The sequence below is a fragment of the Kryptolebias marmoratus genome, linkage group LG24 (genome assembly GCF_001649575.2).
Source record: "Kryptolebias marmoratus isolate JLee-2015 linkage group LG24, ASM164957v2, whole genome shotgun sequence".
Taxonomy (NCBI): Eukaryota; Metazoa; Chordata; class Actinopteri; order Cyprinodontiformes; family Rivulidae; genus Kryptolebias; species Kryptolebias marmoratus.
In genome coordinates this window covers 22226522-22250694 of record NC_051453.1, presented here as the reverse complement: position 1 = coordinate 22250694, position 24173 = coordinate 22226522, and the positions used below count along the sequence as shown (strand labels likewise).

Genomic DNA, 24173 nt, shown 5'->3' with positions numbered 1-24173 from the left:
ATTATTTTTTTCTGGGGAGAAAAAAGTTGAAGTTAAACACTGACAGATTATTGCACTGAATGCCGATGTGCTATTGTTTAAATATGCTAACCCCCTTTAGCCGGGGAAGACGGCTAAAGGGGGTTAGCCGTCTCATGATCAATCATCATGATCAACGATGATTGATTACTTATCAATCATCATCGGTAAATGATTGATAAATGATTGAAAGTGCAGTTGTACGAGGGAGGGCGTTCAACATGTTTTAAAATATTTCGACTAGGTCTTGATTACAGTAAGATCTGCTTTAATATAATGAGAAAGAACCCGGATCCCAATTTTCAATTTACGATGACCATTATAATCCGTTACCTTACTGTCCAGTATTAACCTTTTTTCTCCGTATCTTCTCGACAATCGAGAGTTCTTCAATATAATACTTGACCCTCATAAAAACATATTTTATTCGTAAATACAATGGTAAGAGCTTAAATGATCTTGCAGGTTTGCGTACAGACAAATGCACTATTGCTGCTAGTTATGGGTCGCATAATTTGTTGTGCCGTTGCCATAGTAACCCCTTTTTTTGAAGATAAATTGCAGAATGTGTCGTCAAACTTTAACAGATAAAACAAGTTTTTCTTGATAAAATACAAAGCGGTTCTTAGCTAAGGCTATCAAACGTGGTTTTTCACTGAGCGGCTATTTATCAAACAATGTTTTATGCGATTATATTTACCTTGTCTCTTTGCATGTGCATGATATCCTCCTCTGGAACATCTCTGGACCGCAAAAAATGATATAAGTCGTCCTCCATAATCAATGTAGACACACTCTACCACGTTTACCGCATAATAACATGTCTTTTCCCCAAAAAAACGTAACTCGCGTTTTTTCAAAAATTTCGCGGGATCTCGAGATAATAAGTCGGGATCTCGAGATAATAAGTCGGGATCTCGAGATCTCGACTTAGTTTCTCGGGATCTCGAGATAATAAGTCGGGATTTTTTTCCTTTTTTTTTTTCCTCCATGTCCCCTTAGGGGCTCCGTAGATTAGAGATATCCACATTAAAAAAAAAAAAGTTAAAAACTACAAGACCAACTCCAAGCAGCTCATGTCATCACCACAGCTGATAATATTTGAGATTGTAGCCAACCTCCCAGGATGTAGATGCAAGAGGAATATAACCCCAGGTTGATCAAACAAATATTGATAGTGTAGATGGAAGAAAAAGCAAGACCCCTGAAGCTGAACTCAAAGATCAAGGTATGCCACTTTCTGATCACACCAATGGTAGTGTGACCAGGAGGAGGGATGATTTGATTTCTGAACGTTTGTGTTTAACCCCAGTTGAGAGTTGTTATTCAACAAAGTAGAACACTACAGGTTCGAAAAGATGCACCTGGACAACAGATTGAGTTCTCCAAAAAACAGATTTTATTAACAAGTCAGTTAAAACAACTTGATCCTAAAGGCATAAGGAAAGAAGCAAGGACAAGTAATTTAGATTATTCCACACCAAAACATGCAAGAACACAGCAAACAAAACAAAACAAAAAGGAAAACCAGTAAATAAAAATCAAATCAAATGCAAGACAAGGAAAGTAAAACATTACAATGATGGAACAAACTGTTACTGTCCTGCAGTTAAAAACATAAGCATACCTGCCAACATTTAAAAATTGAAAAGAGGGATAGGTGCGCGTGAGAGCGAGCGCCAACGGGAATGCCAGTACAATGCTGTAGAAACACATGGCAGGTGTAGCACCCAGAAACCAACAACATCCCAGCAACCTGGATCAAACAATCGCACTTACGATCTCAGATGAGCAGATCAGGAGCAGACCAGCCACACTGACAGCTGCCATGCAGCAGGAGGAACAAAGACTCATGCAGCAGCAACAGCAGCCTGCCTTGTTATAAAGGAGTCTGCCCCGCCCATCAGCAGTGTGCTCCTACTTACACCTGGCGCACACAGAGTGGGAAGGGTGGAACACCATCTCACCACAGTAGCATTTTAAATCATAATGGGCTCCATGAAAAATTAGCCAGGGACAGGGTGCCCACTGTCGGCAGAGAAACGCACAAAAAAGCAAAACAGGTTTTTGTGATACAACAGCGTCATCCAGCGGCTGCTTCTGGTCACAACAGCCAACGTCAGCACTTCAACAGCGTCGGTATAAAAACTGCGACATTTGCCTTTACCAGTAATGGCAGCGAACAAAAGTCAGTGGAGAACAACAATTATAATTAGCTCTTCACTCCAGGTAATAAAAAAAAAGCTTTAGTTTTTGTTTGTGCAGCCTGTGTTACAGTCACAACGTTGTTACATGTAGCTAACACTCAGTGTTAGCTTGAGTCTATTTATTAGTTAAAAGAAGCCTGAGGGGTTTATTTTATTGTTTGTCAGAACCACGAAACATGCAGGATGCTCAGCACCCAGCAGCACCGGGTCAGGTTTTCTGACTGCATCGAGGCTGGATCCTTTATTTATCCACTGTCAGGTAAAACGATTGCACTTGAAACCACCATACCGTATGTGTTAAATCGCTTCACACTAATCACACACACCTGAGGTGATCCTTACTGCCTGTGTAATGTTTGTTTTGAACCATGCATGTTTCGTACAAATAAAGCCACACTGTACATGAAATGAGTAACTTGTGTCGTTTTAGGAACAGCGTTTTTGTTGGTTGAACCTCAAGACCTGGGGGCTTCTGAACAGCCAAGACTCATTGAACACATAAAGAAATTTGTGCAAGTCCACAGAAACTGCTTCTTACTTCTGTATGCTCCTTTTAATGGGGAGAAAGAACTGCAGACTTTGGCTCTGATTCAGAGCAGGTAAGTGTGTGGCTCCCTTCTTTACAAAGTTAATAATTTCCCCAGTTTTATAGTATCAGAAGGGTATTCTAACCCTGATTAAAACCTTTCTCAAGAGCAGGCAAAGGAAAAATAGCAATAGTGTTTTTGCCCACGTCTGTGCATGTCTGTCTGTTAGCAAAATCTCTCATGAATCACTGGATCTTATTGAAACTCATAAAGTAATCTACAGCTATAATTAATTCACTTCTGGAGCAATCCAATTTAAAATGGCTGCCACAGCTAACCAACTGTAGCCAACACAAAAATGGCTCCAACCCCGTCACGTTTACTGATATTGAGCTGTACTTTGACGTGGTAGTACCTGAAAGTCATCCTCAGTACATGCTCGATGGAGATAAACTAGTCTCAACAGTTTTTACGAACGCGTACAACCAGAATTGTATGCATACCACGAGATTTACGAATTAAAAGTTTTATAAAGTAAAAACAAAAAAAGCAGAAAATGTGGAATATTGTCTATGTTATCGTTATCAAGATATTTAAAACAATATAGTTGATATCATTTTTTGGCAATATTGCCCACCACTACTCCAGATTCACAAATATAATGCTGCATTCAAGGGTGGTGGAAAGCTGGGACATCTGGACCTTACCAGATTTGCTGGCTTATTGGAGACATTTCTGAGCTGGCTCAGTAACTCATTACCCCTTTTATTAAAACACACACACTTTAGCACAGACTGATTTCTCTCCATGACACTCTTGTTGTGATGGTTGTAATGAAAATAGGAGATGACAGTTAAATGGCTGACGCCATTATAGAACACGGAGCTATCTCATTCTTCCACTGTTCTCTTTAAACGGCATCTCTTCTACCCCAGGCTGTCACAACAGCTCCCTCTAGTGACAGAAAGTAATAAGAGCAGCAGAACAGAGCGTAAATGAATTCACCATGTAAACCTAAGAACGTAACCACTCTGAGCACTAACAGATCCGGCAATATCGCACGAGATTCCGCATAATCTCATTTACAAGGTTTGATCAAAACAGCTATAACGCCATGTCTTTTAATCTCAAGTTAATCTTATTTTACCAATCTGACAAGGTGGCAGACTATATCCGTTCCTCTAAGAAATGCTAAATCTTTAATTTTGTGTGTACTTTGTGAAAAATGATTCTATCCTTTTTATTGTTATTATTTAGATTTTTTGGCAGCAATCTGAAGATTCTGCCAGTACGAAACGTTGCAGAACTGGTCAAAGGAATGCTGACCGTTGCCAAGGTTTGTGGTAATTCTGTGGTGGTTCCAATTAAACAAGCTCCTGTTCTTTTGAGATAGTTGTAATAAACAAAAATGTCTCTGTGTGCAGGCCACCAGCAAGCCTCATGTTGACGGTATCCGGCAGCGCATGTCTTTGGTGCGGGCTCACATTATTGAGAACAGTGGCGTGCTGGAGATGCTCAGAGGCATATTTTAATGCTCAGCAGGTGATTCAGTGTGTTGAGGTTGACCAGATTCAAATCAAAACAAGCTCATTTTGATGACTATAACGGGTGCTTGAACATTTAGCACCGACATATTGTTCTGTCTTCATATTGAGTTTAGTGATAATTCAGTAAATAAACAAAAAGCACTTTTTTGTCATTGCATGTTTTCTTTAATCAGTAATAGAATAGTAATAGAAAATGAAATTTACTCATTGTTCTTATAAAAGAGAGTTAAAAAAAAGCTCTCTCAGTTTAGTTTGGCCAGTTTTTCCTCAGTGATCTCTTCGATTCGGACTACAAGGCTCTCCATCAGGTCGAATGTCACCAAGGCGCTCTGCAGCTCCTGAGAAGACAGAAAACAGCCAGCTGGGTTGTTATACAGAGCACAAAGTCAGAGTTCAGTTGAAAAGAAAGGCACCCATACCTGGTACTGAAGCTCTGGAGACATACTGGACATGCTCTCATGTTTCATTGTTATGGGTTTGATTAATCTGATGGGTCTAGCAGCATCTTTGCTTTCTGTGGGAGAAGATCAGTGATATTTCGTTTGTAAAGTCAGGCTGTTGTATTGTTTGTGCTACCTAATTCAGCATTCACACCATTGGTTTTCAGAGGTTTTTGTATTTTTCTTTGGTTTTTTTCCAATATAACTACTTTTGCATAGCATTTCACATCTCAAGTATGTTTAATTTTTTTCAGAAGATGCCTGCTATGACGTTTGTGTTTTGCTAATTGTAGCTTTTAGTTAGCCTTTTTGCTTCTTCAGCTTTTAGCTAGTGCTTTGCTACTTTTAGTTCACATTTTTTTGCTTCTAGACAGTGTTTTGCTTTTTAACTTAACTTAACTTAACTTAACTTTAAGTTTCAGCTTCTTCAGCACAGCCATTTATCACTTAGCATTCATTTTTCTAGTTGACAATTGTGGGACAGAATGGCAGATAATTTTTACCTTTAGCTTTCAGCTTTTGATCCTCTTTCAGTGCTTTCAGTTCAGCAGAATAATATGCTCTTGACATGCTGATGCACACTCGCAGTGTTTTTAGGTAGAGGTCTTTGATGCTGCACAGCTCACCCCACATGTCTGCCTGAAGGGTTGGGGAAAAAGATCATCAGCTTTCTGCATGAACCGGGCGGGCTGCAAGATAAGTGCTGAGTCAGTTAGAGTAACTTACATTGTTCCTCAGTTCTTTGTCTTGGAAAAGCAAAAAGCGCAAAAGATTCAGGCTCTCCATGACTCTGGATTAACAAAAACAACACGAAGAAGTTAACAACATCAATATTTCTTTATTTTAGTTGTCTATAGTTTTCCTTAAATTATGCAATGGGGTCAAAAAACATTGTAGAGATAGTCAACCATACAATACTTTCAGATTTGGTTTGTCAAAAAATTTCTCTCAGTCAAAGGATTTCTTTGAAATAGAGGATTTGAGTGGCAGTAGGTAGTAACGCCTGGTACTAACCTAGTACGTACCCCATAAGTATCAGGTAAGTACTAGGTACACTCCCAGTATGTACGTGGTAAGTACTAGGTATGTATTGGCAAGGGCAAAAATTCCATTTTATCAGAGGGGGAACAATAAATAGGAAGACTGATTGAAGAAAAAATTTTGGAGGTGATGCCAAAGATACACCGGACTCTGAGATTTCTGCCTATACGTACCGGGTACATATACAGGAAGTCTTGGTACTTACCAGATATGTACCTGGTACTTACCTGGTAAGTCACTTCAAAATACAGCCTGCTCTCTGTAAGTACTAGGTAAGTTCCTGATATATACCAGGTACATAACAGGTAAGTCCCAGAAATGTACCTGGTAAGCACCAGACTTTAGTATGTATTGGTACCAGGATTTGTATAGGTTCTTGGTTCTGTGTCCAGCCATACTTGGTGTCTAACTACCCTGGTAATTTGAAGTGTCCCAATAAAACTTCTAGTAAAAAATATATATGCTGTTTGTAAAATGAAATACTGCCATTAATGATGATAAATGGATTTTGTTCAGTTTTAAACAAATAGAAATGAGTTGCCTCGTCTGTAAATGAAGCCTTTGCTCACATCACTTACTTGTCCATATTAGAGAGCAGATCTGTCTCAGCAGCTTGTGGTAAATGCAGCACCAGTCCGACCAGAGGCAGCAATTTAACACCCAAAAACCATTTATTTGCGTTTCCCGGCTAGGAAAGGTTATCACAGATGAAACATGTTGAAGGTATCAGATAAAAGTGTGTTTCAGCCACAAAGACAGATCTTATGCAGACAAATTTAGAACATGTTTTTGTCCCTCTGGACAAGATTAACAAGGTTTTATTTTGAACAGTAAAGTTTTAAGTGTTGTTTGTAAATGTCAATCTAAATTGTAGTGCTTCACAAACTCAAGTATAATCTCTTTCTCATGTGAGTATATCAGATACAGTTGGAAGATGGTTCTTCATGCAGTTCAGCCAGGACCAACAAGGACTGTGGGTGTTCAATTTTCTCCCACTGGAATCTCTCAGGAGTCCTTAATTTGTTTATTATATTATACACACTGGAAAAACTTAAGTTTTTTTTTTATTATTTTTACTTTGATTAATGTTGAATGGTTTGAGGACATTTTTATGCATTTGGTGACTAATTGGAAATCCTCTGACAGTCTTTGGTCTCAACTACTGAGTCATAATTATGGTCCACCATGACATTTTCTACTTTAAAACATTTTTAAGGTATTTCTAGTTTGTTTTTTTGTTTTGTGTGTGTGTGTTTTTTGTTTGTTTGTTTGTTTGTTTTGCCAATTATCTGTCTCTCGCAAGGCTGCACACCAGCGTCCTTCATCTGCATCTCGTGAAAAAGCCCTGTTACACACCCTGACAATTTTCTGGTAAAATGGTTGTATGAGTTTGGCTATAATTTCATTTGGTGCTAAGCTATTAAATTCACTTTTTTTCTGTCCTTTAAGCCCTACTAATTCCTTCAAATTTACCCTGAATTGTGTTATGCATTTTAAAACAAAATGGGTTTAGTCCTCCTCAACCAACTCAAAACAATTCCAGTTCATGTGGAGATTATTAAACCCACATCACTCCGAATTCTTTCTGATTTGGTATTTTCTTGTCTGAAAACAGTTTTTAATGATACATAAATCATTATTTCTTTTTATTTTTTATTTATTTTTATTCAGTTTCATCATTTATATTCACTACAGTTATCTACCACAAGCTATAAGGTGAAATGTAATCTCCCCTGTGATTTATTATTGATTAAAGTGTATAACTAATTAAAAATTTCCTGATAGGAATTGTGCCACTTTTACTAGAGCAGATTAACATTACCTTGTAATTCACTAAACCCTGTTCCAGAGAGGGGCAAGGGGAAAAAAGTATGGAGAGTGTCAGACAAAGTGAAGCAAGCATCAAACCTGAGAAACGTTTATGGTCTGGGGCTGCTTTAGTTGGTTAGTTAGTTGTTTAGCAACATTATGTTCCCAAAAACTGAGGTCAGATAAATTCCTCAATTATTTTTAATGGGCAAAATATGTGCATTTTACAAGCTGACAATCCCCAGATCCTCCAGGCAGAACTTGTGAACAACTTGTTTAGGGAGCAAGAGACGTGATTTTCATGCATTGATTGATTGGCTGTTGAGAATCTACGAGAGGCGCCAGAGAAAACATTACAGCACTGACTGTCAACTGGTGGCCCTTGGGTCATATTTGGCCTGCAAGCTTTTACCATGTGGCTAAATTGCTAATAATTTACACACAGTCTGTTGGAGGAATTCATTTTAGCAGCTGTTTTTTGTTTTGTTTTGCACTATTTGATTAGAAAAGTCAGGGTCTTTGACCAAAATTTGATGATAACCTCTACTTGACTTTCCCAACAATAAAATGTCTTGGTGAAAAATTAAAGCAACTGTAGGCAGAAATAATTACTGGGGCATAAGCTCAGGGTGAATGTGCACCATAATCAGAGATATTTATCACCAGCTGCTAAAGGCAAAGGAAGAGTGATAATGTTTTTGCCCATAGGCGGTGGCTCAGGAGGTAAGGGTTCATCCTGTAACCAGAGGGTTGCTGGTTTGAGCCCCCACTCTCAGCCGTTGCGTCTTCACCCTCCTTGTCTACTGGTGGTGGTCAGAGGGCTCGGTGGCGCCGGTGTGATGGCAGCCTCACTTCTGTCAGCCCGCCCCAGGGCAGCTGTGACTACAATGTGTGAATGAATGGGTGAATGATTGTATTGTGAAGTGCTTTGGGGTCCTTGGACTAGATAAAGTGCTATATAAGTGCAAGCCATTTACCATATATGTGTGTGTGCTTGTTTGTCTGATCACCAACGTATACTCTGAAACATTGCATTACCTACTGGAATCAGCCTTTTCTGTTTCGTAGCAAAATTATCGCGTGAATCACTGAATAGATTTTAATGAAACTTTCTTAAAGTAATCATCAGATGTACATCTACTACTGGAAAAAGTCAGCATGGTTCAAGATGGCTGCCACAGCAAAGCAATCTTAGCAAACACAAAAATGGGTATAACTCAGCAAATTTTACAAATATTGCACTAAAATTTGGCATGGTAGTATTTGAGAGTGTTCCCTCTGAGTGCTAACTGATTGCATGAGATCTCTTTAAAACTTTGCTATTAACTAATGGAATCAGCTCTCGGTTTGTTAGTAAAACAGCTCAAATCTCTTATTTTCAAGGTTTGACCAAAATAGCTATATCTCTGTCATTTCTCAACATAAGATGAAACTGTCATGAAAGACGACGGGCGTTATGCAGTCCTTCAAAGAATGCAAGGCCTTTAATTGTCTGAAAATCATAAAATACAAATATTTAGCTGTTTATGTGTCCTTAATTATTATTATTAATAATTTGGGGAGAAGAGGTGAAAATTTCATAAAAACAGCAACATCACTTTAATAAGCCCACTTTTGTCCCTACTTACCTTCATAGAAAGTTGAATTTGATTCCTGATGTTCTTGACAATGTAACTCTCTACACCTGCATGGTTGCTGGTTTTTAACATGCACCTAAAAGGTACAGATTATTAATAAACTTGTCTGCTCATTCATAATGAAACATTAGAGCTAACACAAGAGCAAAATGTCTCAAATAATAATATATACAGTATCAAAATAAGAAAAAAATGGTTCAGTGTGAAGTTACTATCTGTATAGCAGGTGACAGGTGATGTTGGAGGCAAAAACTCAAATGTAATTTTGCCCTAGTTTCTTTTGTGAGATCCCTCAAAAGTTTTTAAGAACAGTTCGAGCCCCATGATAATTATCCCCAACAGAATATGTGTCGGGAGTGTACATAAACAAGGAAAAGCAGATTCAGATGCGTTAGTTTCAACCAAGTTGACCTGAAAATGTTACATGTTTTAGTTTATTGTGTGAGTTATTTTGTAGTTGAGCTTTTGGCTCACAACAATAATTAGTATTTTTAATGTTGTCAGTGTCTTCATTTCAGCAAACCAAAGATGTCAGCTGAAAGAAAAGTGCAATGGAGTCTTTGAAAACTGATTCTTATACATGTTTGCAAAAGAAACTTGGGATCTTGTAAAAATGCATCTTAACCTTTTTGCTTTCAATGTCTCTTGTGGGGCTGAATACCAGAGGACCAACACAGAGAGACATGAGACAATCATGCTGACATCAAGGTCAATTTAAAACCTTTAATCAACCTAACAGGCATGTCTGAACTGTGGGAAGAAACAAGATTAACTGAAAAATGCAAACTCCTCATAGAAAGGCTGTTATCTGTGACCCCTTTGCTGTGAAATGGCACTGCAAACAACCTGCACTGCTTTGCAGCAGCAGCAGGAAGTCACAGTAAAATCAGCTTACTACAACAGATTTTTTTAAAACAAAAAGCGAGGTGCAGTGGGACCTTTTTTTGTGTGTTAAGGTTCTCACCTGAAGAATTTGTGCTTTGCTTCAGCATCTAATTTGTTAATGAGTAGCTGAAAAACCCGAAGTCCTGATTCCCTCTGGAGAAACATGATACCAAAAAGAAAAAAATTAGTAATACAATTAAACAAAACCTCTTCTTTCACAGCATCACTGATGTATATAACAATCTTCTAATAATCAAGCACTCACCAAATGTCGGATTGGACAGTCAGTGAGAACTTGCCGTAATCTCTGTGAATTTCAGAACATCAAACTTCACTTTAGGATCAAAGCACAATAGTATATTAATTTTTTTCAACTCCTTTTGTTGTAGAGGCATACAGGCATGCATGTACCCTTCATTTCCTAGTAAAATACCACAATAAGCAGCATCACAAAATACATTGTTATTATTTATTCAACTAAAACTAAGCCCAAATGGAAAAGCAGTGTGTGAATTAATAAGACTATCCTTACTGCTTTGATAGGGATTTAAGTATTTACTAGATGCTGATAATTTAAAGCATCATATTAAGCTCTTCATAAAAGCAGAAAATATGTCTCTCTAAAAAGAACATGACACAATGCAAACCAGAAGATGTGCTATGCTGCCACAAGAACCGGCTACCTAGCAGTCATTAGGTTGACAATATATTTTATAAATAAGAGGCATTCTGTCTGTCCTCTGAAGTTTGGCTGAAGCGGGTTCTTTAATTTAGTATTTCTCTAAAGCACAGCTGCAAATCTACAGCAGAACTCAGCTATACGAATGTTAACAAAGACTAGAAAGAGGCCTCACATCATGCCTTTTTTAAAGTGTGTATTTTGAATTAAATTTAGTTTTTTTTTTGTTGATTTCAAGATTATTTATGGTCTTTGTCCTATCTATCAAACTTAAGTTTGATACCCTTAGGTTCTCTAGAAGAGGTTTTCTGATTTTACTAAAAGCTAGAACTAAAACATACAGTTTAAAAACTTGCCTGTTTAGTTTGGCTTTTAGTTAAATCATGCACTCACAAATTTTAGCAAGTCATATCCATTTTGTCTGTTTAGGTTTAATTTACTTCTACTTTTTACTTTTCATTGAGTTGTGATCAAATTTACTTGATTATATTATTTCCTTACCTTAGTATTAATTACTTCTGCATTTATTTTTATTGAAACAAATGTAGTTTGATTTTTGGGTCTTTCCTGGGGTCTCTTCCCAGTTGGACATGTCTGGAACATTTCTCAAGGGAGGCGTCCATGGAGACATCCTTACCAGATGCCCAAACCACCTCAACTGGCTCCTCTTGATATGGAGGAGCAGCGGCTCTACTCCAAGTCTCTCATAGAGAACTGAACTTCTCACTCTATCTCTCGAGAAAGTCCAGCTACCCCGTGGAGAAAAAATATTTTGACCACCTGTATCCAAGATTTAGTTTTTTTTAAAGGGTTAAATCTTTAATTTCCACAAAAAAATAAGTCTCTACGTTTGGTTTAACAGGTTGCCTCTGCATTCTGGGTTTGTTCAAATTTGTAAACTGACTGTGTAATATTTTTTGTCTTGTTGTTTATCAGAAGATTTATATACCTACGTACATTGGAAAACTGATTGAAGGCAGGATAGATGCACTGTGAATGTCACAATGATTTAATTAACTAATGTATGAAAGCTGCTTCTTTACACATTATTATAACTTTTTTGAAAGCAGTATTGTTTCTGCCTGTGTTTTTATTGTCTGATGAGCAATTTTTGTGTATTTGTTTATTAAAAACCCATGTATGAAAGCAACACTTTAACCTTCAGGCAGAACAAAAATGATGAGGTCTCTCATACAACAATTAAAACAGGATGTTCATTGTAAAGAGGCAAAATGCTGATCACTTTGAGCAACTTTTTTTCTACATTGTTCTAATTTTTCAAAGTCTGTAAACTGAGTCTGGTATGTTTTACCTGTGGTGCATTATAGAAGCTCTTTAGGTCCAGTAGACCCACTGGAAGGTTATCGTTGTCTACCTTCTCCAAGCTTTTTGAAAACAGTGCCTATAAGTAAAATTATACCAGAGAAAATAAATAATCAAATTAAATATAACATTTTGCTTTAATACTTGGTCTTATTGCTGAAATTTATTTGCTTATTACCAATCCTTTAAGCAAATGTGATTCCTTTTTACTGTAAAACAAATAAATAAAAAGCACAAGGCAGCTTATCAAAATAATCATTTGAAAACCAAAATCCAGTTCTCAGCAGATTGTAGCAATAACATACCAACTGAGGAGTTGATTGATGTGCTCCATGTTGCACTGAAGGATAAAAACAGGACTGCAACAGCAGAAAGAGTTTGACATAAATACATTTAACACTGTTATATCAAATGCTGTATCTTTGTAAGAAAACAAAGATCAAGTGCACTGGGTAATGGTTAGCAGTCTCACCTGAACACTGCTGGAAAGCTATCTATGCCTATGAGCTGGACAAACAGCAAGTAGGCCAAACATGCTGTGGACTCCTTGGATAGATTGCCGTCCATCAGGATTCCTTTCCTCAGGAAAGTGGAGAACAGGAGCCCCGACAGTGATTCTTTGATGGCAAGTAATATGTCCTGCAATGCACATTAAACACATTGTTCTCTAAGAAAGATAACATTCTTTAGGAAATGCACACAAATAAAGTTTCAGCTCTTACTATGATATCTGCTGCAAAAAGCCACAATGCAGATTTTCTGTCTTGGTTCAGTTCAGCTTCAAGCAAAGGCTCCCTTAAGCTCCTCATGCAGCTGAATTAAATAAATATAAATTTAGAAGAAAAAAACATTTTCAGCATTTATACTGTCTAATAGCTTATTTGGTTATTCTTTAAACTCAGCGTTATTACTTTTTATTTTGAACTCACAACTCTTGTATAATTATGTAAATGTAAAGAGATGTTTACATCTGTCGAAGCACAGTCATGGCTGAAAGTTTGTAGAATTACACAGACAGTAATTATCACACAATCTTCTGCCTCAGATTTTTCAAATCTTATTAAATGTGATAATATTAAAAATAATTTAAAAGTTTCTATGGAGATAAAATTTATATTAAAAAAAAATGGAAAAGACATTTGCGCTGGATTTCACCACAAATCCGCTGCTGACATCAACCCAGTGATTCCCTGATTAACACAGGTGAGAGTGTTGATGAGGACAAGATGGAGATCATTCTGTCATGTTGGCTGAAAATAGGAAGTCGGTGCTTAAAATCATTTTTCTTCTGGTGACCATTGTTACCTGCAAAGAAACACATGCTGTTATCATTGCTTTGCACAAAATGGGCTTCACGGGTAAGAATACAGCTGCTAATAAGTTTGCACCTAAATCGACCATTTATCACATCATCAAGAACTTCAAGGAAAGAGGTTCAGTTGTTGTGAAGAAGGATTCAGGTCATCCAAGAAAGTCCAGCAAGCACCAGGACCATCTCCTAAAGCTGCAGCTGCAGATTGGTGCACCACCAGTGCAGAGCCATCTCAGGGATGACAGCAGGCAGGTGTGAGTACATCTGCGCACACAGTGAGGCAAAGACTTTTGGAGGATAGCCCAGTATGAAGAAGGGCAGCAGGGAAGTCACTTCTCTCCAAAAGAAATATCAGGGACAGACTGATATTCTATTAAACGTCCACGGATTGAACTGACTTGGACTTGGGGAAACTCATTTTTTCTGATGAATACCATTTCTGCTAGTTTGGGGCATCTGGAAAAAAGATTGTCTGGAGAAAACAAGATGAGTGCTACCATCAGGCCTGTGTCATGCCAATACTGAGACATCCTGAGACTGTTCGTGTGTGGAGAGCTCTTCTCAGCCAAGAGAGGGAGCTCACTGACAATTCAGCCAAAGAACACAGCCGTGAATAAAGAATGGTACCTCAACATCCTCCAAGAGCAACTTCTCCCAACCATCCAAGAACAGTTTGGTGATGAGCAGAGCCTTTTCCAGCACAATGGAGCACCATGCTATAAGATAAAAGTTGACTGACAGCATGCCAGAGTGAATTGCAGAGGTCTTGAAAAAGAAGGGTAAAAACAGCACATATGTACAATTTGCATAAACCTAACCCAGTTGTCAGTAAAAGCTTTTGAATCTTAAGAAATGCTTGTAATTGTACTTAAGTATAAACTAGAAACATCTGACAAAAAGATCTAAAAACACTGAGACAGCAAACTGAGTGACAATAATATTTGAGTCTTTAGTAAAACTTTTGGCCACAGCTGTTCACGCTTTTGAATTATTGGAAATGATAAAACTAAGCTGGAACACTGACACAATCGAATAAGACCTGATGGTATTTTGTTATTCAGGTGACATAATGTAAGGTAACACTGGAACGGAAACATACAACTTTAGGAGCTCTGTCTTCAGCTCCTCCTCTTCGGCAGTAGTGATGGAGTTTTCATCTTTCTTCTTCACTTCCTCTACAAAAGGCTGAACAAAAGCAGCCAAAGCAGAGCAGCAGCGATGCAGACTGTGCTCATCAGCCTCATCCTGCTGCTGGGTGTAAGGTACAGGCAACCGGGACAGCTGCTTCTGGATGGCTGACAGAGCCAAACCCACACAGGACCCCTTTCTCTCATCCATCTGGAGCAGAACTTCAAGAAAATACATGTTCTTGTTATCTAACTTTCATCTTTGTTGATCTTGTTGACATTAATGTGCTGAAGGGGGAGCCAAATTCCATTTTTTAAAAAGCAGCTTTGGCTTTTTGAATCATTCATAAATGTTTGGAAAAAGTGTTTTCACACAGTCGTTTGGTGCTTGAATACAGAATAATTATTCCAATGTCAATATAATTATAATTATTAAATTATTATTAAATATTATTATAAAATTATTAATACCATAATTACAAAATTAGGTGTTCAAAATGTTGCAACATGGACACATCCACATTTATCAATAAAGCTACAGACAACAGAAATGCCTCAGCTTAATGAACTAGGAGCTGATTCTTTTTATCGATGACTGATAATGTTCACAGACACGTTAGCAAATATTAGCACAAAGCTTAAAGGTATTTATATACAATTCTACATGCTTTTTATGCAGTACTCCAGAAATATTGTAGAGCTGATGGTTGAAAAACTTAGGTAATTGCCAAAACATGTGATTTACCTGTTTGAAGATGTGGAAGAACAGCTAGTATGGTTTCAGAAATGGCACCTGGATCGATGTCTTCAGTTACCTCAAGGAAGCTTCTGAAGAGTGTTTCTGGGCTGCAACTCTAAACAACAGAGCAGACATTTAATCTCATGTAAGTATGTCTGAAAGCTGGACAGTTTTTTTTAATGCAGCACAAGTTTTAGTATATGCTTTCATTAAGGTGAGATTTGTAATTAATTTGCCATATTAATGCCAGACCTCTTTCTGCAATACTACTAATAATAATACAATAAACAGAGGGCCTGTGGCTTCCAAAAAGCAAAAGTGTGCATCCTTCACTAGACTGCTTTTAGCACAGTTCTTAAATCCTGTTGAAAATGTAAAGAAGACATTTACATAACAGCTAGGGCAGCTAAAGTCTTGTATTCAACAGGAATAAACACTGATTTGTTTCTCAAATCTGCAAATACAAATGTCTTCGGCTCACAGATTATGTAAAATTAGGTGAATGCAATGAAACACAGTAGCAAACATAATTCTTCTAAGTTGTTTTTGAGTATGCTGATGACATCAACTTTTACATTTATTTAGTCTTTAACTACAGCAAAGTTGTTTCCTTCATCTTTGTTCTGTGAAATCAATGTTCTAACCAATTAATTAAATTCAGGTGTATTTGTTTCTTCTTATTTTTTTATTTATATCATTTCATTTTAAAAGTCATTTTCTGAAAATACAGAAAGATGTATTTCTTGGACCCACCTTGGTCAGTTGTGTGATGGCAGCCTGGCAGTGGTCTTGACTCCTTTTATTTTGAGCCACTTCTTTTATAAGATGTGCCAAGAGCCCACAGCCCATAGACTTCACAATGCCCTATATGCAATGAAACGTATAATAACAGTAACCATTAAAAGCCTTGTTGTTACCGTGTTGGTGACAATTGGAGGATGGAAAGACACTTTGCGTATCCAGCATATTTGTGAGCAAATGGCTGAACCTCCAGCAAAGTTTAGGGGAAAATTGTGGAGTGGAAATTAAACAAACAAGATAGTGAAAGCAGATTGTGACTTATGTTTGCTTTTTCGTAATATGTATTTAAAAAAGTATGACTAATTGTGGCAAATTAGATCTAAATTGTGTAGGCATGTTCTATACTTGGTTTAGGTCATGTTAATACAAAAATAATGATTGTGTTTAAGGCTAACTACTTTTCAAGCACTACTGCATATAAATTAATTAGATCAGTGTTTCTCGAACTTTTTACAAAAAATACCATCCTAGAAAATACAAAGTTCAAGTACCACATAAAAAGCTGCAAACTTATCAGCTCATATTTGTATCTGGCATAAACGAGCAGACTGGCTAAATCCCTAACCCTGGTCGAAGGCTGCGGTGTAAGATGTGATGGTTCCATACATTCAGTGCAGCAAACATTACCACATACACTGCAGTCTTTGCTCTTCCTCTGCCCTAGAACAGCTAACTTGACCAACTACTTTGAGGTACCTTGAATCACTGTTTTTCACTGTTTCACTGCACCTTTTGTTGCCAACAGTTACTAACCAACCTATAGAGACTTTGCTGACGCTGTTTAAGTAACGATTAGCACAGAAGTTAAACCACTGACTGTGAATAGAAATGCTGGACCTCATAAGCGAATCTGGAAGTTGAAGCTGGATAGGTATGCTGGTGTAGATTCTCAGTCATCCAGGCCATGGTAAATTCAAAAAAAGTTAAAAAACAAAAACAACTGGACTTCTATTCTGTAGCTGAAGACGTTTCGCTTCTCATCCGAGGAGCTTTCTAAATTCAGAAATAGAGAGTGTGGAGTTGAGCTTTTAAAGCTGAGATGTGATGTAAGCTGGATTGCTTGCAAATTGTTCTCACTCTCCTAACAATGGAGGCTCGTTAGAATCCTTGTTTGTCTGACTCACTGAGGGGCCACTCTTGTCACATGAGTACAGGTGTTGATTGGAGTGAAACTGACTGGGGATCAGGCCTAAAGCTCCATTATATGTTTTTGAAAGCTGAAATCTGAAAGCTGGATAGAAAACATAAAACAGCCCAGTACATGCTAGGTAAGTACCTGGCATTTACAGAGTATGTACTTGGTACTTACCTGGTACTTATCTGGTACTTACTTGGTATGTCCTTGTTACCAATGAGGTACCTGCAGGGTTACTACATAGGGGGATCGGGCTGTATTATGAAGTGACTTGTTACACTGTACTCACAGGATACAGTATGTATTGGGTACCTACCTAGTACTAATGGGGCATATACCTGGTATTTATCTCACCTTATGATTGTTAATTAACTTGTAAACAGGTGATACTAAACTTTCTTCTGAGTACCAATAAGGGATCTGAGTACCACCAGAGGTACTTGTACTACAGTTTGAGAACCATCCAATAACAGTAGATCATGGGAAGCCTGTTTCTAACAAGCTGCTGTCAACAATTCCTACAATTCCGTTGCTATGAAGGCTTCATTTACAAACTGGGTTGTTCTGCACAGCTGAAACCTCACTTCTTATCTCAGGTTTATCTATCTAACAACACACTGGGATTTCTAGTTGCAGAGTCAATCATTTGAAACCTTTGAAACTGTTTGAGCCTAAGAAGGAGGAAGTAGTATGTGCAGTAGACTGAACACAGCTGCATGAAGCGTGGAGAGATGGGACAACTAAGGGCATTTAAAAGAGTGCCATTCTGATCAGTGGAGCGAGAGATCTGCCTGAATATCTGCTTGTTTCTCTCCACACCTTCAGGTCAGGAGGCCAGCAGGCTCAAAATAACAGCTGCATCTTAGTGTTTAACTTCTTTAGGCAGCAGAGTGGCGGCTGTTGCTGTTTTGTTTTACTGTTTGTTGCTGCAGCGTTGTGTTTATGTGCTGTTTGACACATAAATGTTGTCACTTCATATCTACAGTATAAGGTGTGACTCCACTACCAGTGACAGGAAAGCACTGAGCTACTGTATGCAGCTAGTGGTGAAAATACCTGGTTTTTCTCATTTTGAAGAAATGTCAGAAGTTGTTCACCATCCCCCTCATCGAGACAAGCTGCTCCCATATTGCTGAACTGCTGGTAGTCCTCCAGTTTCAGATCTTCTTCTCGAGCATCTCTCTGAATGCAGGAACAAGGATTGTCAAAGGTTCTGATGCTCTGTTTGATTTGATCTCATTAAAATATGAATTAATCTTTGTTATCATGTGAGGATTAGAGTTTTTGAGTTATTATTTCAGTTTGGTTTTTTCCTGGTTGTGTTGTTCTCAGTATTCACTCCTCCCCTGTCACTCTTCTGCCTTCCTTGCCACGCCCATCTCCACCTGTCTGCCATTATCCCCACTCACCTGTTTCCATTTACCTCGTCAACCCCAGTGTTCAAATACCTGGTCATTTCTCTCACACCCTGTCGGATCGTTGTTTGTCGTTTGGTGTATCCATGTTTTGTTTCCTCGTTGCCTTGCCATGCCATGCTTTGGATTTCTGTTAAGTTTAGTTTGCTGCCACGTCAGCGGTTTGTTTTTATTTATTTTCTTTATTTAATAAATTAGTTTTTGTTTTTTGAGAAATGAGTCTGCACTCTGGGTTCGCCTCCGTTTCCACCCCGCATGACATATCACTAAATGTCAGCAAACATATTTAGTCTACAACAGTTCTTTCCAGTGAATAATAGGATTGTAATTGTAAAAATCAAAGCTAAAACAAATGTCTACATTTTGATGTCTAAACTATGTAGCAAATTTAGATTAAACCAAGATCAAACTAAATGTTAAAGTTGCTGCCAGTGGCTCACTATAGTCACCATGGTGATCACACATGTGTTTCTGTTGCTTGCTGACAGCAGTCTTAATGAAACAGGCAGACAAAAATGCAGAGTAGAAATTAAGGGCCCAACATTCCTTAAAGGAATGCATGTCACCCGCTGCCTTTCATCCCAAAGTTGTAGACTAAGATCATCTTATAATGAAGAGGGACACAGTTATAGTCGTTTTGGTCATTGTAAATAATGTTATGAATACGCTCATGTAAAATTGTAATATCTTGCATGATTTCTTAGCACTTAAATGTGTTCAAGATAACGCTTAACTACTAGCAGACCACATTTAGCTACTATTTGTAAAGAATTTGAGTTAGAGCCATTTTTGTGTTGGCTGATGCTGATTAGCTGTGGTGGCCAACTTGAACTGGGGTGACTCCAAAGGTTAATCAGTTGTAGAGATACCCCTAATGATTATTTTCACAAGTTTCATTAAAATCTGTCCAGTGGCTCATGAGATATTTTGCTAAAACTACAGATAAATGAACACACACGGACCAAAGCATTATTGCTTTTGCCTTTAGCAGCAGCCAATAAATACTCCTCTAATAAACAGTCACTGTATGAAAACTATAAGCTGTTTTTAAAATAAATCCTGAACTGTAAGTAGCAGAAGTGTTAAGTAACAAAAGTCAGTTTTTGTGCCATGGTGGGTGGAAAAGGTGGCGACCCCACAGTGCAGACTCATTATTCAAAAAGGAAACTAATTTATTAAAATAAAAGATGATCAAAACTAAAGCTGACATAGCAGCAAAAACTAAACATAACAAAATCTAGAAACAAGGTAGGAACAAGACACAACTGGGCAAACACTAACAGAACAATGAACCAGCAAGTGAATGGAGGAGATGACCGGGTTTTAAACAGCAGAGGACAATTAGGGGAAGTGGGCACAAGTGAGTGAAAATCATGAGAGCAGGTGGAGATGGGCGTGGCAGGTAAACAAGAGCTGACTGAGGAGAAGTGAATGATGGCTGAGGCACAGAGGCAAGACAAAACAGGAAGACAAGAAAAGAAACAATCTGAACACAAAAACACAAGATAAACCCAAACCCTAACATTTTGTGTCTACAGTATTTTTAGCAGATAAGACAAGTTAAAAAGATCCACCACTTCCAAGTTTGACAAGGAAATTCTGAGGTCAGATATAATGGAAAGCAATGGTAGTGTCACGGTTTGTGGAAGGAAAGGATGTGGACTGACAAAAAGAGCTCGCTGCTGAGACTAAAAAGAAAGGGTAACAGATGTGAGCAGGTGTGAGCAAGACTGAGGGGTAGAGGCTGACTGTAGAAAAGTACAATGAAACAGTGGGGAATGACTGCACACAAGGAAAATACAGAAAGTAAGCATCACAAAGAATAAACAATAGAAATTAACCTAAAAACACAAAAAGCTACCACAAAATAACCAAAAGGTTAGGATCCCGACAGGTAGCTTGGGTCTGTGCAGCCTGCATTATCAAGGGATTTGTGAGAAAACTGGCTTATATGGTACTAATTATTGACAATTTTTAGACAAAACAGCAATTCTAAAATGACCAGATTGTCCCTTTAATAAGCAACAATGTAAGTTGAGCTATCACTATGCAAGCCTCAGTTATTGCATTCACTCTAGCAACTAATTTGTCAAAACAGGCTTTATTTAAAATAAAAACTAATTCCCATCACATACGATTCCTACCCTAATGAATTGTGATTATAGTTACGTGTGCTCAGTTTTGTTATACTGATGAAATATGGTTGACTTACCCATCTCTGGATTAATTCATTCATCATTAGCCCTTATAGACAATCCTATTATCAATATGTCTTCTTGTGTCACAACAGAATAGATGTGGTTGCCAATATCAAAATGACCAAATGTGGAGCTCTCCTGGTGTCTCTAGGGAGCGAAGGAGATTCAGGCTGTAAGGAACACCAACATAAACCTCTTATCTGCCTTTGTGCTTCACACCTAAGAGGATTAAACCAGAGCAGTTCTGTGTGGTCAGATAGTGTGGAGCTGTCTTGAGCCATCCACTCCTCTCATTCATGTAAAATAAATAGTGCAGAAATTGTCATCGTCTGAGGGGGAAGAAATTGATGCCGACATAAATAAATTCAACCACAAATGTTGAATATGTGAATATGTTGTAAATGAGTGAAACTTTGTTCTCAGCTACTGAACAGTTTTTTAGTTTTATGTGGTGGAAGTGAGGATATAAGACCTCGTTCATCTTCATATTCTGCTGTACGTCTACAACTGATTAATGTTTGAAGCCAAGCCAATTCAAGATGGCCACCACAGCAAACTGTCCTCAGAAAACACAAAATGTCTATAACTCAGTCAATTCTAAAGCTATTGGGCTAAAATTTAGTGTGGTAGTAGCTGAGATTCATGCACAACACTCTTTCACTCTGCAAAAAAAAACAACTTCGCAATAACTGATGCAGTCAACCCTGCTTGTCTGTTAGGAAAATATCTTGTGAACCACTGGACAGATTTTATTGAAACATTCAGAAAGTAACCATAAGATGAACATCGACAATTGATTGATCTTTGGAGTCAATCCAGTCCAAGATGGCTTTCACAGCTAATCAACCTTAGCAAACACAAAAATGGCTATAACTCAAAAATTTGATGTGATGGTGGCTGAGAGTTATTTACAACTTGAACTCTGAGAATATGGTCTTGTTATATTGCATGGGATTGTGCATAACATTATTTTCAAGGTTTGACCAAAACAGCTACAACTCTTTTCTCAATATAAATTGATCTTAGTCTAAAACTCTAAAATGAAAGTTGGTGGGCGATATACATTACTTCAAGAAATGCTAGGAGTTTAATTAAAATTGCATAATCGTAACTTTACAGTTATTGTAGGTTATTGTTTCTAAACAGAGGTGGTGCTTCAGACTTTTCTATATAATTAATCAGAGGAGTCTTTTGTAGACAGATGCATGAGGATTAACAGCTGCTCCACTTAATGACACCATATTACTCCTCTGAATAAACACAAAGGCTTCAAAGGTTTGGATCCTCTTTGTATTTTTTGTCCTTGTGTCACTTAACAGAAGGACAATCACTGACTTCCAGCTTTATCCTGACAGCAGCAGCTCAAGTCCTGATTTTTATCGAATAGAAGTGTGTTTGAACGGTTGGATTTAGTGAACATCTGCCTTTCAGCTTTACTCACTGTATTGCTGTGTGATGAAAACATTAGAGAAAAGCCACAGATACAAAACACACACTGCCCCTCTCTCCATGTTTGTCCAGGATCCTGTTGTTCCTAATTGCTGGCTGATGAGGTTTTGTTTTGACACCATTACTACAGGAAATACTAAAGTAAATAACATCTACGATGAGTGTGTGTTCAAGCTTTTTGCATCAAATCAAAAGTATGCATACAGTCTCCATGCGTACAGTTTCTTAACACATGGAGGTTTAGCCATTCTGATCAAACCTTGAAAATAATATTATGTGCAGTCTCATGTGATAGTTTGCATGATCTGTTAACACAAGGAGTATGTTTTGTGAATGACTCTCAGCTACTACCACACCAAATTTTAGCTTCATATCTGTCAAATTCTCTGAGGTGTAGCCATTTTTGTGTTTGCTAAGATCAGTTCGTTCTGGCAGTTATCTTGAATTAGACTGACTCTAAAATTTAATCACTTGTAGATATCAACCAAATGATTACTTTTTGAAACTTTCATTAAAATCTGTTTGCTTATTCATGAGATATTTTGATAATGGTACAAACAAACAAACACACACACACACAGACACAGGCAAAACAAAAAGAAAATTCAGGTTGAGACAGAAAATATAAAAAAACATGATAACAGTGTTTGATTTTTGTTTTTCAGCACAAAGCCTTCGCTGGGCCGGTGAAAGCAGTAACTACTTTCCAACTTAGGAGGGTGCTGTTTGTCTTGTCAGGAAGTGCAAATTAAATTCTGTCAACATTTCAAGGATACATACAGACAGGGAGATAAAAGGTTCTGAGCTTTTATAAAATCACATGTAGCTAAACTGGGACACCAGGTAAAACAGACCAAATAAGGTTGGAGCATCATATCTCCTTAAAATTTTGCGGCCAGTCACAGGAATTATCTTGGACACAACCCTGGTTGACATTTAAGAACAGTTTTCATTGGTCTAAAGCTTTGTTTAAGTGTATTTATATGAGACAGCTGAAACAAGTGTTTTAGAAGTAAACCATGAAAACTGAGCCTGGAGTAACTCCTGACTAATAAGTGGGGATAAAAGAAGTCTTGTTTTTTTTAAATACCTAAAATTTTAACAGATATTTCAAAACTAAACTGCTAACAATTCAAATTAAATCTTTGACTTTTGTTTGCAGTACTTTGTACTGACCTTTTTAAGCTGCAACAGATATAAAATGAGACAAAGATTTAAACAAAATCACATTAAATTTGTTGTGCAAAACAGACTTTTTAGGATGCAAATTAAAAGTCCTAAGTATGTTTTGGCATTGTTACATTGCATTGCTAATAATATGCCCTATAGGACTCCAGAGGCACAGAGGAACAAGTGCAAATCTTCATACCATTTAAGCTGTGAGGATGATGATGAAGATGTCTGCATCTGTACAAACTGTCCCTGTGTCACACACACACACACAAACATGGACAGTTTTTTGGCACATACATCCTTGCACTATAAACTGTTAAATCTTGTTTTACAGTAAAATAAATGGAGTCAAATTAAATCAAGATAGCTGCCACAGCGCATCAACCTTAGCAAACATAAAATTGTCTCTCACTCAGTCAGTTGTACAGATATTTGGCTCAGGCTTGGTGTGGTAGTAGCTGACAGTCATTCACAACACAGACTCCAAGCACTAACAGATCATGCAAGATCTTTCATGAGATTGCATCTAATATTAATAACAAGGTTTGGCCAAAATTGTTACGACTCCATCACTTCTCAAGGTAAGGTGGTTTTAGTATAAAACTGTGGCATGAAAGGTGATGGGGGATATACATTCTTGCAAGGATTGCTATGTCTTTAATTATTTGGATGATCTGGTGAAGTATAAATTCCATGAATGCATATCCTGGA

General features: G+C 37.7%; 3 protein-coding genes across 6 annotated transcripts in view; 1 reads left to right on the top strand and 2 right to left on the bottom strand.

Moving 5' to 3' along the window:
- Nucleotides 1-891, bottom strand: part of LOC108246258 — a 14280-nt gene extending 13389 nt beyond the window's left edge. The window contains exon 1 of the mRNA XM_017433712.3: nucleotides 719-891. Within this exon, the coding sequence (XP_017289201.2) occupies nucleotides 719-796 (78 nt within the window). The 5' untranslated portion in view covers nucleotides 797-891. The remainder of the gene's footprint in view (nucleotides 1-718) is intronic.
- Nucleotides 892-1770: 879 nt separating this feature from the next.
- Nucleotides 1771-12109, top strand: LOC108246263 (uncharacterized protein C1orf146 homolog). Of its 3 annotated transcripts, XM_017433719.3 has the most exons (6): nucleotides 2001-2247; nucleotides 2391-2484; nucleotides 2656-2824; nucleotides 4010-4088; nucleotides 4177-4294; nucleotides 11375-12109. In XM_017433719.3, exons 1-5 carry the CDS (start codon nucleotides 2191-2193, stop codon nucleotides 4282-4284), a joined length of 507 nt encoding a protein of 168 aa, XP_017289208.1. In that variant the 5' UTR covers nucleotides 2001-2190; the 3' UTR covers nucleotides 4285-4294; nucleotides 11375-12109. The 3 variants fall into 3 exon arrangements, with proteins under 3 accessions (XP_017289209.1, XP_017289208.1, XP_017289207.1); XM_017433718.3 differs by lacking the exon at nucleotides 11375-12109 and having other exon boundaries at nucleotides 2005-2247; nucleotides 4177-4447; XM_017433720.3 differs by lacking the exons at nucleotides 4010-4088; nucleotides 4177-4294 and having other exon boundaries at nucleotides 1771-2247.
- On the bottom strand, nucleotides 4522-21004 carry LOC108246265 (glomulin). Of its 2 annotated transcripts, XM_025009981.2 has the most exons (19): nucleotides 20855-21004; nucleotides 18284-18409; nucleotides 16045-16155; nucleotides 15298-15406; nucleotides 14525-14774; nucleotides 12836-12926; nucleotides 12586-12752; nucleotides 12419-12472; nucleotides 12292-12322; nucleotides 12103-12192; nucleotides 10377-10418; nucleotides 10191-10264; nucleotides 9218-9302; nucleotides 7603-7620; nucleotides 6359-6468; nucleotides 5466-5529; nucleotides 5243-5378; nucleotides 4719-4813; nucleotides 4522-4637 (listed from the first exon to the last, which is right to left on the bottom strand). In XM_025009981.2, the coding sequence occupies exons 1-19, from the start codon at nucleotides 20879-20881 to the stop codon at nucleotides 4542-4544; spliced, it is 1776 nt and encodes a 591-aa protein (XP_024865749.1). In that variant the 5' UTR covers nucleotides 20882-21004; the 3' UTR covers nucleotides 4522-4541. The 2 variants fall into 2 exon arrangements, with proteins under 2 accessions (XP_024865749.1, XP_017289211.1); XM_017433722.2 differs by lacking the exon at nucleotides 7603-7620.
- Nucleotides 21005-24173: the final 3169 nt, after the last annotated feature.